This window comes from Takifugu rubripes, chromosome 11 (assembly GCF_901000725.2).
Source record: "Takifugu rubripes chromosome 11, fTakRub1.2, whole genome shotgun sequence".
Lineage (NCBI taxonomy): Eukaryota > Metazoa > Chordata > Actinopteri > Tetraodontiformes > Tetraodontidae > Takifugu > Takifugu rubripes.
This window is the reverse complement of record NC_042295.1, coordinates 687332-699507: the sequence shown is the minus strand read 5'-3', so window position 1 is coordinate 699507 and position 12176 is coordinate 687332. Positions and strand designations below refer to the sequence as shown.

The window sequence follows — 12176 nt, the reverse complement described above, 5'->3', positions numbered from 1 at the left end:
CCAGTGAATCAACCCATCTTACCTGCTCATCAAATCTGGTAATCACGGCCTGGACCCATTCCACTGGTTTGTGAGCCGCCATGGCCGGGCGGGGGGACGCCGCAAAGCTGCGCTGGTAGATCCAAGGTGCGGGACCGGAGCTGTCGGGCTTACTCAGGCATGAAATTCTGTCCCGAATCGACGTAAAAGGACGAACGGGGCGAATATTTTTCCCTTTCTGTAGGATTCACCATGCCACCGCCATGACACACCACCGGAAGTCTTCTTCAGAGAAATTGATGGGAGGCGTTGGAGACCAGGGTCAAGTTACCGTAGAGGGGGCAAGAACCGCACTTCCGGTCCCGGTCTCCAGGCTCCCATTCATAAAATGGCAAACTGTCATCTGGTGGCAGCATTTCGAACCGAAGCTTTAATATGTTCTGTCCGCGTTGGTTCGAGGGGAAGATTTGAGTTGTCAATTCACGACCAAAACAACGAATTACTTCGTGGGAACTTCGAGCTGTCGTCGTATCATATATTACTTTGAAGTACAGATTTTGGACTTCCGCCCTCGTTTCGTTAAATAGCACCATAGCTGGTTTAGTGCGCATGCGCCAACCAGGATGGTCTCTTTTTTTAATAAAACTTCCTTTACAATTTTCATTCATGATTTTAGCCATTTTAACAATCAATTTCGCTAAATTGTAATACAAGAACCCATGAATTAAAATAAGAAACCGTCTGGTCCGCCGAGTTAAGCAAATTCTGAATCAAATCAATAAAGTCTTGAAGAACTTTGATCCAAGCATGTACCTTTACAATTTTGCATTTAATCAGTATGTTTATTATAAGCAAGTTATCTGTTTCGTGGTCTTGATCTAGTTTCGCTTCTATTTTACCCTAAATTCTGATTTAATTGTCAGATTTTACACAAACTGGATCCCATCACAGGTCAGCGACTGATCTTCCCTGACCACTAGAGGGCGGAAGTAGAGCTTGCTGATGGGTCAACACACACGCACGCACGCACGCACGCACGCACACACGGCTGCTGTCCTAAATACTCAGCGGAGCACCAAATGTGGATTAATCATTCCCAAAACTTGCTGTTCCCGGCAGTTATGTAAAGTTTGATGAAAAATGCACCCGTTTGTGCCTGAAAACGGAGAGAACTTCCTGTTCGGAATGCTTCCTCAATATCATCCGCCTTCCGTGCTTCTGTGTCTGGGCGTTGGTGCGACGGATGGAGGTGCTCTCCGTAGGGAAGGAATCGATTTGCTCCGGCACGCATACGCCTCAGACGCTGTGGAACTGGACAACGCAGGTCCCGGGTCTGCTGAGTGACCCCAGAACCTTCACGCCTGCTGTTAGACAGACGACCCCCCTAAAAACTGGCCAAACCGGTGCCTGCTGGGGGAACAGACCGCCAGTGCTTGGACTCGGAGGCTCGCTGAGCCCAACCTGAACTCACCTAAACACCGACGGGTGTCGGGTCTGAGGCAGAACCTCACGCACGTGTCCAGCACACCAGAACCTCATCAGCAGGCTTGTTCCACGAACCCATTCACAGCAAAAGCCCAACAGCCCCCCAACACTGGTCAGATTTCAGACATTTATTTCCTGAACCCAAAGATGGACTTGTGTTAAGGCACATCATCAGAAGCACTCATGACCCACAGGTTCCAGCGGAGAGCCTTCACCTTCAGTGACCTGAACACCTTACATTCATCGGGGGGCGTGGCCTTCTCAGACGGCGAGAACAAACACTTTCATACGTCCAGCACACGTCAAAAACAAAGAAAGTGGTAACGGGGGGCATCTTTTCAGTCCTTTGGCAGGTGAGCTATTGCATGGAGTGTTCGGAGGAGGGTCGGGGAGGGGAACTGGGCGGTAAATCCTTTGGTTTAGTCATTTCCAGTCCGCCAGTCTGAGGTCTACGCGATGGCGCCGGGCCTGGTGGCAGCGTAGACGAAGAAGACGATGAGCAGCACCACCACGGCCACGGTGGGCAGAACCACGGTGGCCACCTGCTTGCGGGCGTCCTGCATGGCCTGCTTCCGCTCCCGCTTGTCTTTGGAGGTCTCCTTCTTGGGTTTGCCTTTGAGCTGCCTCATGACGTCCTCGCTGCTGAGACGCTGCAACACAAGAGTCACACGTTCACACGTCCTGTTCAAAAATCACCGGACCTTTCTGGACTTGGACCCAACTCGGACGCTCTTTTACAGTATTTCAGCACAGCAATCTTCTGTTTGGTCACGATTCAGAAACCTGAAGCTTCTCTTTATGTTCACACTTTAAAAAGACAACATTTGCACTTTAGTTCCAACTATTTGCTCTCCTTTTCAAACACCCCAGGACAACTTTGTTCCCCCTCAGGCTCAGATTCTGGGCTAACCCAACATAACAATTACACACATACACACAAAAACTGGATTTTCCAACCCCGAGAGGCCTTTAGGCATCACAAAAATAACCGCTTCATGTCCTGAATCTAAATACTATTGGCTCTGCTTTATTAAAGTGCAGAAAATGTTGGTTCACGTCTAACAAGACTCTAACTACAATAACATGCGGATGTAAAACTACAAAATAGCAATTCACCGGCAGTTAAACGACTTTTTATCAAGTTAAACCTGAAAACATGATTAAGTGGAAGCATTCAAATGCTGCCAGTAAAACCTGCTTCCACCAGAGTTTGTGGTAAATCTCATTACTTTTTCATTAGTTATTAGTCGTTTTTAGAACTTATTGCAAACAAGCGTCACTAATCTCCCGTAATCTGTTGCTGGGCAAATCGCACTCCACCTGCAACACTGAACCAGTTTACCACCGCGACTAATGCGAGTGAACCGGTCCCAGTGGCACCGACGGGTTCCGATCCGGGTTCGGGAAGTTGCTGACCGGCTCCGGTATCCGGTGTCTCCGACCGCTGAGTAAACGCTTCCTGGCGAGGTTCGGCTGGTCCGACGGAGTTGTGCGGGACAGTTGTGCGGGACAGTTGTGCGGGACAGTGGCGGCGGTTCTCCGCGGCCCCGGACACCAGGCGGGTGGCGGCGCGACTCTGCCCAAGTTTCTGCGCTTCCTCGCCGAGCTCGACGTGGCAGTCCGCGAGGAGACGCACGAGCCGCGCTGGGCACCAGCGGAAGTTAGCCGGTGTCACAGCAGGGGAGCTTCCGGAACAGCCCTTCAGAATAAAACCCGAGACAGGCGCATTAAACAGGGTTCCACAAGACGCTTTAAATGCATCTTCACCACAGAAAAATGGTGTTCGATCGTTCAAATACGTCGCTTTGTTTTATGAGACTTATGTTAATTATGAATAATTACTTGTAAATAAACAGAGGGTCTTCTGTCTGCCATGCTTGACAACATCCTCCTTGAGAGGATGGATCATCGATGGAGTTTTCAAAGCTTTTCCTGCAATAAAAAACAAAGAAGATTGAGGAGAACAACTACCTGATGCTGGGAGCAACTTCAAAAGAGGGTTAGACTTTGGTCGGAAAGAAGAAAATAAAGGGAAGAAACGCAGGTAAAGAAAAGGAGAGTTGGGGGTAAATGAGAAGACACAAGAAATCAGGAGGAAGAATAAAAAACTAGATGAAAATATTCATGAACAATTCCCAGTAGTTATTTCACCCCACCTCAGACATAACCAGTCCGCTTATCAGTATAACCAGTATAATCAAGTTTTCAAATCCTCTCTGTCCCAGTAAACCCAGCCTGTTTCCCCTCTCTATCCCAGTATAACCAGGTTAATTATCCTCTCTATCCCAGTATAACCAGCCTGTTACCCTCTCTGTCCCAGTATAACCAGCCTGTTTCCCCTCTTTATCCCAGTATAACCAGGTTAATTATCCTCTCTATCCCAGTATAGCCAGCCTGTTACCCTCTCTGTCCCAGTATAACTAGCCTGTTTCCCCTCTCTATCCCAGTATAACCAGGTTAATTATCCTCTCTATCCCAGTATACCCAGCCTGTTTCCCCTCTCTATCCCAGTATAACCAGGTTAATTATCCTCTCTATCCCAGTATAACCAGCCTGTTACCCTCTCTGTCCCAGTATAACTAGCCTGTTTCCCCTCTCTATCCCAGTATAACCAGGTTAATTATCCTCTCTATCCCAGTATAACCAGCCTGTTTCCCCTCTCTATCCCAGTATAACCAGGTTAATTATCCTCTCTATCCCAGTATAACCAGCCTGTTACCCTCTCTGTCCCAGTATAACTAGCCTGTTTCCCCTCTCTATCCCAGTATAACCAGGTTAATTATCCTCTCTATCCCAGTATACCCAGCCTGTTTCCCCTCTCTATCCCAGTATAACCAGGTTAATTATCCTCTCTATCCCAGTATAACCAGCCTGTTACCCTCTCTGTCCCAGTATAACTAGCCTGTTTCCCCTCTCTATCCCAGTATAACCAGGTTAATTATCCTCTCTATCCCAGTATACCCAGCCTGTTTCCCCTCTCTATCCCAGTATAACCAGGTTAATTATCCTCTCTATCCCAGTATAACCAGCCTGTTACCCTCTCTGTCCCAGTATAACTAGCCTGTTTCCCCTCTCTATCCCAGTATAACCAGGTTAATTATCCTCTCTATCCCAGTATAACCAGCCTGTTACCCTCTCTGTCCCAGTATAACCAGCCTGTTACCCTCTCTGTACCAGTATAACCAGCCTGTTACCCTCTCTGTCCCAGTATAACCAGGTTAGTTACCCTCTCTGTCCCAGTATAACCAGCCTGTTACCCTCTCTGTACCAGTATAACCAGCCTGTTACCCTCTCTGTCCCAGTATAACCAGTCTGTTACCCTCTCTGTCCCAGTATAACCAGTCTGTTACCCTCTCTGTCCCAGTATAACCAGGTTAATTATCCTCTCTATCCCAGTATAACCAGCTGGTTACCCTCTCTGTCCCAGTATAACCTGTTACTTATCCTCTGTCTGAGCCCTCTCTATCCCAGTATAACCAGTCTGTTACCCTCTCTGTCCCAGTATAACCAGGTTGATTATCCTCTATGTCCCAGTATAACCAGGTTAGTTACCCTCTCTGTCCCAGTATAACCAGTCTGTTACCCTCTCTGTCCCAGTATAACCAGGTTGATTATCCTCTCTGTCCCAGTATAACCAGGTTAGTTACCCTCTCTGTCCCAGTATAACCAGTCTGTTACCCTCTCTGTCCCAGTATAACCAGGTTAGTTACCCTCTCTGTCCCAGTATAACCAGTCTGTTACCCTCTCTGTCCCAGTATAACCAGCCTGTTACCCTCTCTGTCCCAGTATAACCAGTCTGTTACCCTCTCTGTCCCAGTATAACCAGGTTGATTATCCTCTCTATCCCAGTATAACCAGGTTAATTATCCTCTCTATCACAGTATAACCAGCCTGTTATCCTCTCTATCCCAGTATAACCAGTCTGTTACCCTCTCTGTCCCAGTATAACCAGGTTAATTATCCTCTCTATCCCAGTATAACCAGCTGGTTACCCTCCCTGTCCCAGTATAACCTGTTACTTATCCTCTGTCTGAGCCCTCTCTTTCCCAGTGTTACCAGTCCAGAAGGTGTATTTTAACTAGAACCACATCGTTTAGGTGAATCCATAGATGTCTAAAAGTTTGACAGAAACAACAAGCTAAGATTTAAACGCGACGGTCCTGGTCGCTGAGGCGAGTGAGCTGTTATTACCGCTTAATAACAGGCTGTTATTCACCGGATCACCGGCTCTCTTCCCGCCCTCCCCGCGGCCGCGCGCCTCACTGGCTGCGCGCGGTGCCAATCGCGGGAGATGCCGTGACGTCAGTGCGCCGCGGCAGCTGATTGGTCGGCGGCCCGTATAATCCGAGCGCCCGAGCAGCCCCGGTTCGGTTCACCATGTTGGATAAACTGCTGATTCCAGCGCCGCTGTGAGCCGCCGTGTTCCCCCCACCAGCACCGTCCGTGACAGCGGGGACACGCACGGGCTCGTAGCCGAGCGGAGCGCCTGTTGGAGCGGCTGGCTTCCCCGCGCTCCTCCCCGACACTCAGCGACAGGGTCGGCTGTTTTGATCCGGAGAGCCGCTCGCTCGGATCTGTCAGGTCGGGCGCTTCGGTCCGGTTGCGGTGGTCGGTGGATCGAACTTTTCCAGCCCTTCTCCGGGTTCCTGTCCTCCCCCCCCCCCCCCCACCATCCCTGGAGGTGAGCCCCGGGAGGACGGCGCGGACACTCGGCTGTCGATGGGGGGAAACAAGTTGCCTGCCAGCCGTCTGCGAGGATCCGTCTTTTCGCTGTTTGAGTCATGGCCGCGGCTTCATCGCTCACCGACGGGGGTTTGTGTCCAGACGCGGGGGTCTCTGGATGAATATGTGAGCTAAGCGGCTGGCCGAGGCCTGGGCCTGCCTGCCGCCGCCTGCCCGACAGCGCTGTGGTGTTGTGGCCTGGCCGGGAAACACCTCCTCTGCACCGGATCACAGGCAGCAGCGGAGCGTTGATTACGACTCCCAGATTACCCCCCCCCCCCATCCCATCCCATCCCATCCCATCCCGCTCTTCCTCCTCTCCTTGCTAAAGTCGGGTCTCCGCGGACACCTGGAGCAGGAGGATTTGGGATAATCGATGCGATTTCCAAGCCGGGTGGTGGGAAGAGCAACGGAGGTGGCCAAGTTGGCCGATGTGACACACGGATGATCCGCAGGGAGGGGGGCGCCATCTCTGTCATGAGGGACATCTAGGAACTTTTTTATTTATTAATGGGGGTGCGGGTCGATTCCTCCTCAGTGTTTTTGCTTTGATCATAGATTTCCCGGCTCCATCGCACCCATGGTTTCCGTTCTCAGCCCCGGGGCCAGACTGGTCTGAGAGCGGAGCTGCCATTTAGTGGAAGTGGGTCAGATCCTCGTTGGCATTATGATCGCGGACCCACCGGGGTGGCTTCTCTCCCCTCTGGTTCGCTGATCGTTTGAGGCCATTTTCTGTATGTTTTCCGGAAGTCCCGCAGCCTGGTAGCCGTCACCCGGAGCAGCTTCCCGCAGGAGACGCGTTCACCCCGCCGGATGGCTCTGTGCGGCGCGTCGGCTGCAAATGTTCCGAAAATGATGGCTGCGTACAACGGAGGCTCCTCGGCCGTGGCCGCTCACCACCACCACCAGCTGCAGCACCTGCCGCCCCCCCACATGCACCACCACCACCACCACCTGCAGCACCCGGGCTCCGCCGCCGCCGTGCACACGGTCCAGCAGCACACCTCCACGGCGGCCGCGGCGGCCGTGATGCTCAACCCCGGGCAGCAGCAGCCCTACTTCCCCTCGCCCGCGCCGGGGCAAGCCCCCGGGCCGGCGGCGGCGGCGGCTCCGGCGCAGGTCCAAGCCGCCAAAGCGCACCACCACCACCACCACCACCAGCACCAGCAGCACCAGCAGCACCACCTCCAGCAGCAGCTGGACATCGAGCCCGACAGGCCCATCGGATACGGAGCGTTCGGGGTGGTCTGGTAAGAGTCCGTGAGGGAAAGTTTTCCAGCTCAAAGTAACTCGGGATGGGGAAATTCCTCAGCAGGTACCGGTGGGACGGTGGCACCAGTATCAGTGGCGCCTCCAGTTATTACAGCATTTAGAACCTAAAGTGTCAGATTCTTTTTTACTTGTTGTTCACCAGTGACACCAGAGACTTTAGAAGCTTCAGAGGAAGTGGACAGGAAGGGTCTAATCAGGCCTCCACAGCCCACACGGTCGTTAGGCCGCCTCGTCAGCTAAACAAAGGCCACGCCGCCGTAGCACTCGCTGGCTCCGCCCCCCCCCCCCCCCCCCCCCGGCCCAGGTTGTGCGACCACACGCCTGCAGCCTTCGTGCCGCTTCAGGAAGCGTGACGCGGCGCCGGCGCCCATGTTTGTGTCGGAGCCCTGGATCTTAGTCCGCCACCATCTGCTCGCCTCCACTGATCCTACTTAAAAAGGTTCACTGGAGGTTGCTAATGTCCGCAGCACGTGCACGTGGACACGCTGGCCTCTACCTTCCGACTCACTGCTGCTTCTCACGAGGACCTTTATCTCTGCATTCCTGCGGCTAATCGCCACGAAGCGGCGCCACTGAACCCGATGAACGATAACGCTGCTCTCCTCATCACTCCACCTGCTGGCCATTCTAGCTAATCAACAGATCGTAGCTCGGCCGGTGGGGGAGGAGCCTCGCTGGTGGGGGAGGAGCCTCGTCGATGGGGGGAGGAGCCTCGCAGGTGGGGGAGGGGCCTCGCTGGTGGGGGAGGAGCCTCGTCGATGGGGGGAGGAGCCTCACTGGTGGCGGCTGTTTGGGCAGCGTTTCCTGATTTTAGCATCGCTGCACCACAGCGTCTTTATGAACGCCGCCGCCACGTGATGTTGAAATGATGCTAAAATGCAAACGCTCACCCCCCCCCCCCCTTTTTTTTTCTAGGTCGGTGACGGACCCCCGAGACGGGAAGCGAGTCGCTCTCAAAAAGATGCCCAACGTCTTCCAAAACCTTGTTTCTTGTAAGAGGGTGTTCCGGGAGCTGAAAATGCTCTGCTTCTTCAAACATGAAAACGTGAGTGCGCGGCTACGCTAATGAGCTCTGGCCACAGTGCTCTTCCATTTGAACACCACCCCCCCCCCTTCCCCCCCCAACCCATTTCCGATGCCGTGTCTTTGCTTTGTCGCCCTCCTCAGGTTCTCTCGGCTCTGGACATGCTACAACCGCCACACATCGACTACTTTGAGGAAATGTATCCTTCAGCACCAAAGCTAGAGGCACACTTGTGGCGTCTTAGCCTCAAAGGCTAACTTTCCCGACACCAACACTCGCCGTTGTCATGGCAGCGGTTGGAGGGGACAGATGTTCCTGGCCTCTGTCGATGGTCCCCTGCCGTCACAGACTCAATAGTGGACACACTGGTGTTGCAAATAAGCTCTCCTCTCTTGCTTCCATTGTCCGCTAGCTCAGCGACCTGCTAGCTCAGCGACCGGCTAGCTCAGCGACCTGCTAGCTCAGCGACCTGCTAGCTCAGCGACCTGCTAGCTCAGCTGTTCTAGGTGCCGGTGAGATCAGTTCTGTGAAGTAAACTCCATCAGAGAGGAGAGCGGAGAGGATAAATGCGGCGAGTGAGGCATCAGGTCTCCCGACTACGCCCCAGCGTGGAGGTAGGCTCACTTGGCTAGCGGACCACACTCTATGTGGGATGCAGCTAAATCATCCCGCTTGCTGTTTTTATTACAATATTTTTAGCTTTTGTCAGGACACAGTCTGTCCTCTGAAAGTCGTTTGCGTGAAATCCTTCTTAACTCCTCCTGACTGATAAGATCCTCTTTTAGAGTTTGAGCTTTTGGGACGCGTCCAGAGCCGGGCGGGCGCCCTTTGGTCCGAAGGGAAGAGCGGCGTTCCACGAGCGGATGAGTCACGCGCGCGTCCGAGCCCAGACCTTGGCAGTGGGCAGGTTGCTTCCTCCTCTCTGGTTTCTGCGTGTCGATAACGTTACTCACGCAGAATTCCTCCGTGGAGGGGCCAGATGTTGCCTCCAGGATGACATCTGTTTGGATCCTGAGAGGAGACGCTAATTAGCATTTGCTGCACACACACACACACACTCACACACACACAAACCAGGATTCCTCCTTAATTTCAGCGCCGCTCAGCTACGTGGTCACAGAACTGATGCAAAGCGACCTCCATAAGATCATCGTGTCTCCGCAGCCACTGAGCTCCGACCACGCCAAAGTCTTTCTCTACCAGATTCTGCGAGGTGGGCGCCGCTGGCTTCTGTAGCCCCCTGAGACGCCGCCCGTGCTCTGATCTGTTGCCCTCTCCTCCACCAGGACTCAAGTACCTTCACTCTGCCGGCATCCTGCACCGGGACATCAAGCCAGGGAACCTGCTGGTCAACAGCAACTGTGTGCTGAAGGTCAGAGCTTCGTTTTTAGGGGCCTAACTGAGCCGTCTTCCCGGTGACCTCTGAGCCTGTGCTCCCTGCAGATCTGCGACTTCGGCCTGGCTCGGGTGGAGGAGTCGGACGAGGCGCGGCACATGACCCAGGAAGTGGTGACGCAGTACTACCGGGCGCCGGAGATCCTCATGGGGAGCCGCCACTACTCCAACTCCATCGACATCTGGTCTGTAGGCTGCATCTTCGCAGAGCTGCTGGGCCGTCGCATCCTCTTCCAAGCCCAGAGTCCCATCCAGCAGGTAAGCCCCGCCCACAGCGCCTGTCAATCATCTCCACCAGGACAAGTTTGGTCGCGTTGTCGCCAGTAAACATTGACGGAACCGTGCAGCAGCGCCCTCTGGTGGATGCAGACCTCAACAGTTTTTGTACTAAAGGTCACGGCCCTTTTTGGCCCTTTAATGAGGTAAATGACCCCCGCTCTATCGTAGCTTGACCTGATCACTGACCTGCTGGGGACGCCGTCGATGGAAGCCATGAGGACGGCGTGCGAAGGCGCCCGAGCGCACATTCTCAGAGGGCCCCACAAGCAGGTGAGGCGTGCGCGAGGACAGAACTCCACCGCCGCCGCGGTCGGGGGTGTTTCTGACGCGTTTGCTTCTGCCTCCAGCCATCACTTCCTGTTCTGTACACGCTGTCTAGCCAAGCGACCCATGAAGCGGTCCACCTCCTCTGCAGGATGCTGGTGTTCGATCCGGTGAGTCACGCCGCTTCGCACCCTTTCGTTCGCTTCAGCGCTTGGAACCTGCCCGAGAGAACGTGCTCGCCAAAGGCACGAGGGCAGCGGGCGCTCGCAGCCGTGCGTCACCGTGGCGCCGACGTTAGCAGCATTGTCAGATGGTGTCGGGACGCTAATGACGTAGATGCCGGCTGTGTTTGACGCGCAGTCCAAGCGGATTTCGGCGAAGGACGCCCTGGCTCACCCCTACCTGGACGAGGGCCGCCTGCGCTACCACACCTGCATGTGTAAATGCTGCTACACCACGTCCTCCGGACGCGTCTACACCAGTGACTTTGAGCCCGTCACCAACCCCAAGTTCGACGACGGCTTTGAGAAGAACCTCAGCTCTGTGAGACAGGTCAAAGGTCAGGATGTCGTTTCGTTGAGCTCTGCCTGTTTTGCCATCCTGTCTTTGGGACTCTATCAGGACCTATAAGGTGCTTCAATAACGTCCTTTCCCCCCTCAGAAATCATCCATCAGTTCATTCTGGAACAGCAAAAAGGGAGCCGAGTTCCTCTCTGCATCAACCCTCAATCAGCAGCTTTTAAGAGCTTCATCAGGTACGAAGGCCCAGACAGATCCACAGCATCATCTTGTTGTGTGGCTGAAGGTCGGTGAAGCTGGGGGTTAAACAGATGGAATATTTAGGAATAAAAACAGCTCTAAAAGCAGATATTTACAGATATAAAGTTCTAAAAGCAGATATTTACCTGCAGTACCCGGTCACCGCCGCTAGAGGGAGGACTTTCCGTGACTCATCCATAACTGGAGGCGTTTTTTATTTTTAGGAAATCATAAATGTACCTAAAACACTTTTTTTTTACTGCCTGTTAAACTACATCTGGTGTCAGAGTTAATCCAGGCTGTGGGTACCTTTTTACCACGTCAGACTCTCAAAATACATTTGATTTTTACACACACACACACACACACACACACACGCACACACGCACACAGTAGGAGAACTACTGGGAAACTGTTGCACAATCAGATGTTAAATCTGGAAGCTTCTGCACATCTTAATACTTGAACATTTAAAATGAGGTTAAGTAGGTTAATCTAAAAATGGAGCCGCCACACCTTCGCTGTAGACGCGAGCGCTGGGGTCATACAGAGGTCACGGTGTTTGACTCCGCCCCTTTACCCACAGTTCCACAGTGGCGCAGCCGTCTGAAATGCCTCCATCTCCGCTGGTGTGGGAGTAGCTGCTGTCGCCCGTCATGGTTCCCCCAACGGACAAGCTGCTAAAACAAGAAGGCGTCGGAAATTCTTGTATCATCTGCGTAGCGTTTCACTGGAGAGCAGAACTGGCAGGTTGTGTGTGTGAGTGTGTGTGTGTGTGTGTGTGTGTGTGTGTGTGTGTGTCCATGTAAATGAAGAGAAATCCACTGGTCATTGAGGAACGGTTGCAGGGTTTGGACGGACCAAAACTCGCCTGCGCCTGTTTTTACGTTCATTTTATTCTTTGCTTTAGATGCTCATTGAAATGTTAGAATAGATTCTAAACTAAAGTCCACCTTTAGTTCCTGATGACAGATTGGATTGTCACGTAATCCTGCAG

At 53.1% G+C, this 12176-nt stretch overlaps 3 protein-coding genes across 3 annotated transcripts in view; 1 reads left to right on the top strand and 2 right to left on the bottom strand.

Annotated features, from left to right (window-relative positions):
* Positions 1-286, bottom strand: part of nf1a (neurofibromin 1a) — a 30079-nt gene extending 29793 nt beyond the window's left edge. The window contains exon 1 of the mRNA XM_029843482.1: positions 23-286. Coding sequence (XP_029699342.1) covers positions 23-82 — 60 coding nt within the window. The 5' untranslated portion in view covers positions 83-286. The remainder of the gene's footprint in view (positions 1-22) is intronic.
* Positions 287-1591: 1305 nt separating this feature from the next.
* On the bottom strand, positions 1592-6329 carry smco4 (single-pass membrane protein with coiled-coil domains 4). Its single transcript, NM_001032598.1, is given in 4 exon segments — positions 1592-2114; positions 2785-3163; positions 3307-3396; positions 5656-6329. A coding segment is annotated over 1 exon segment (180 nt). The 5' UTR covers positions 2094-2114; positions 2785-3163; positions 3307-3396; positions 5656-6329; the 3' UTR covers positions 1592-1913.
* A 296-nt stretch (positions 6330-6625) lies between these two features.
* nlk2 (nemo-like kinase, type 2) lies at positions 6626-12176 on the top strand (the record flags this gene model as incomplete). The annotated part of the gene is given in 12 exon segments (NM_001032748.1): positions 6626-7128; positions 7324-7436; positions 8374-8503; positions 8626-8681; positions 9589-9695; positions 9769-9854; positions 9926-10135; positions 10325-10426; positions 10504-10590; positions 10781-10979; positions 11082-11175; positions 11766-12176. Coding segments are annotated over 12 exon segments (1326 nt in total). The 5' UTR covers positions 6626-7041.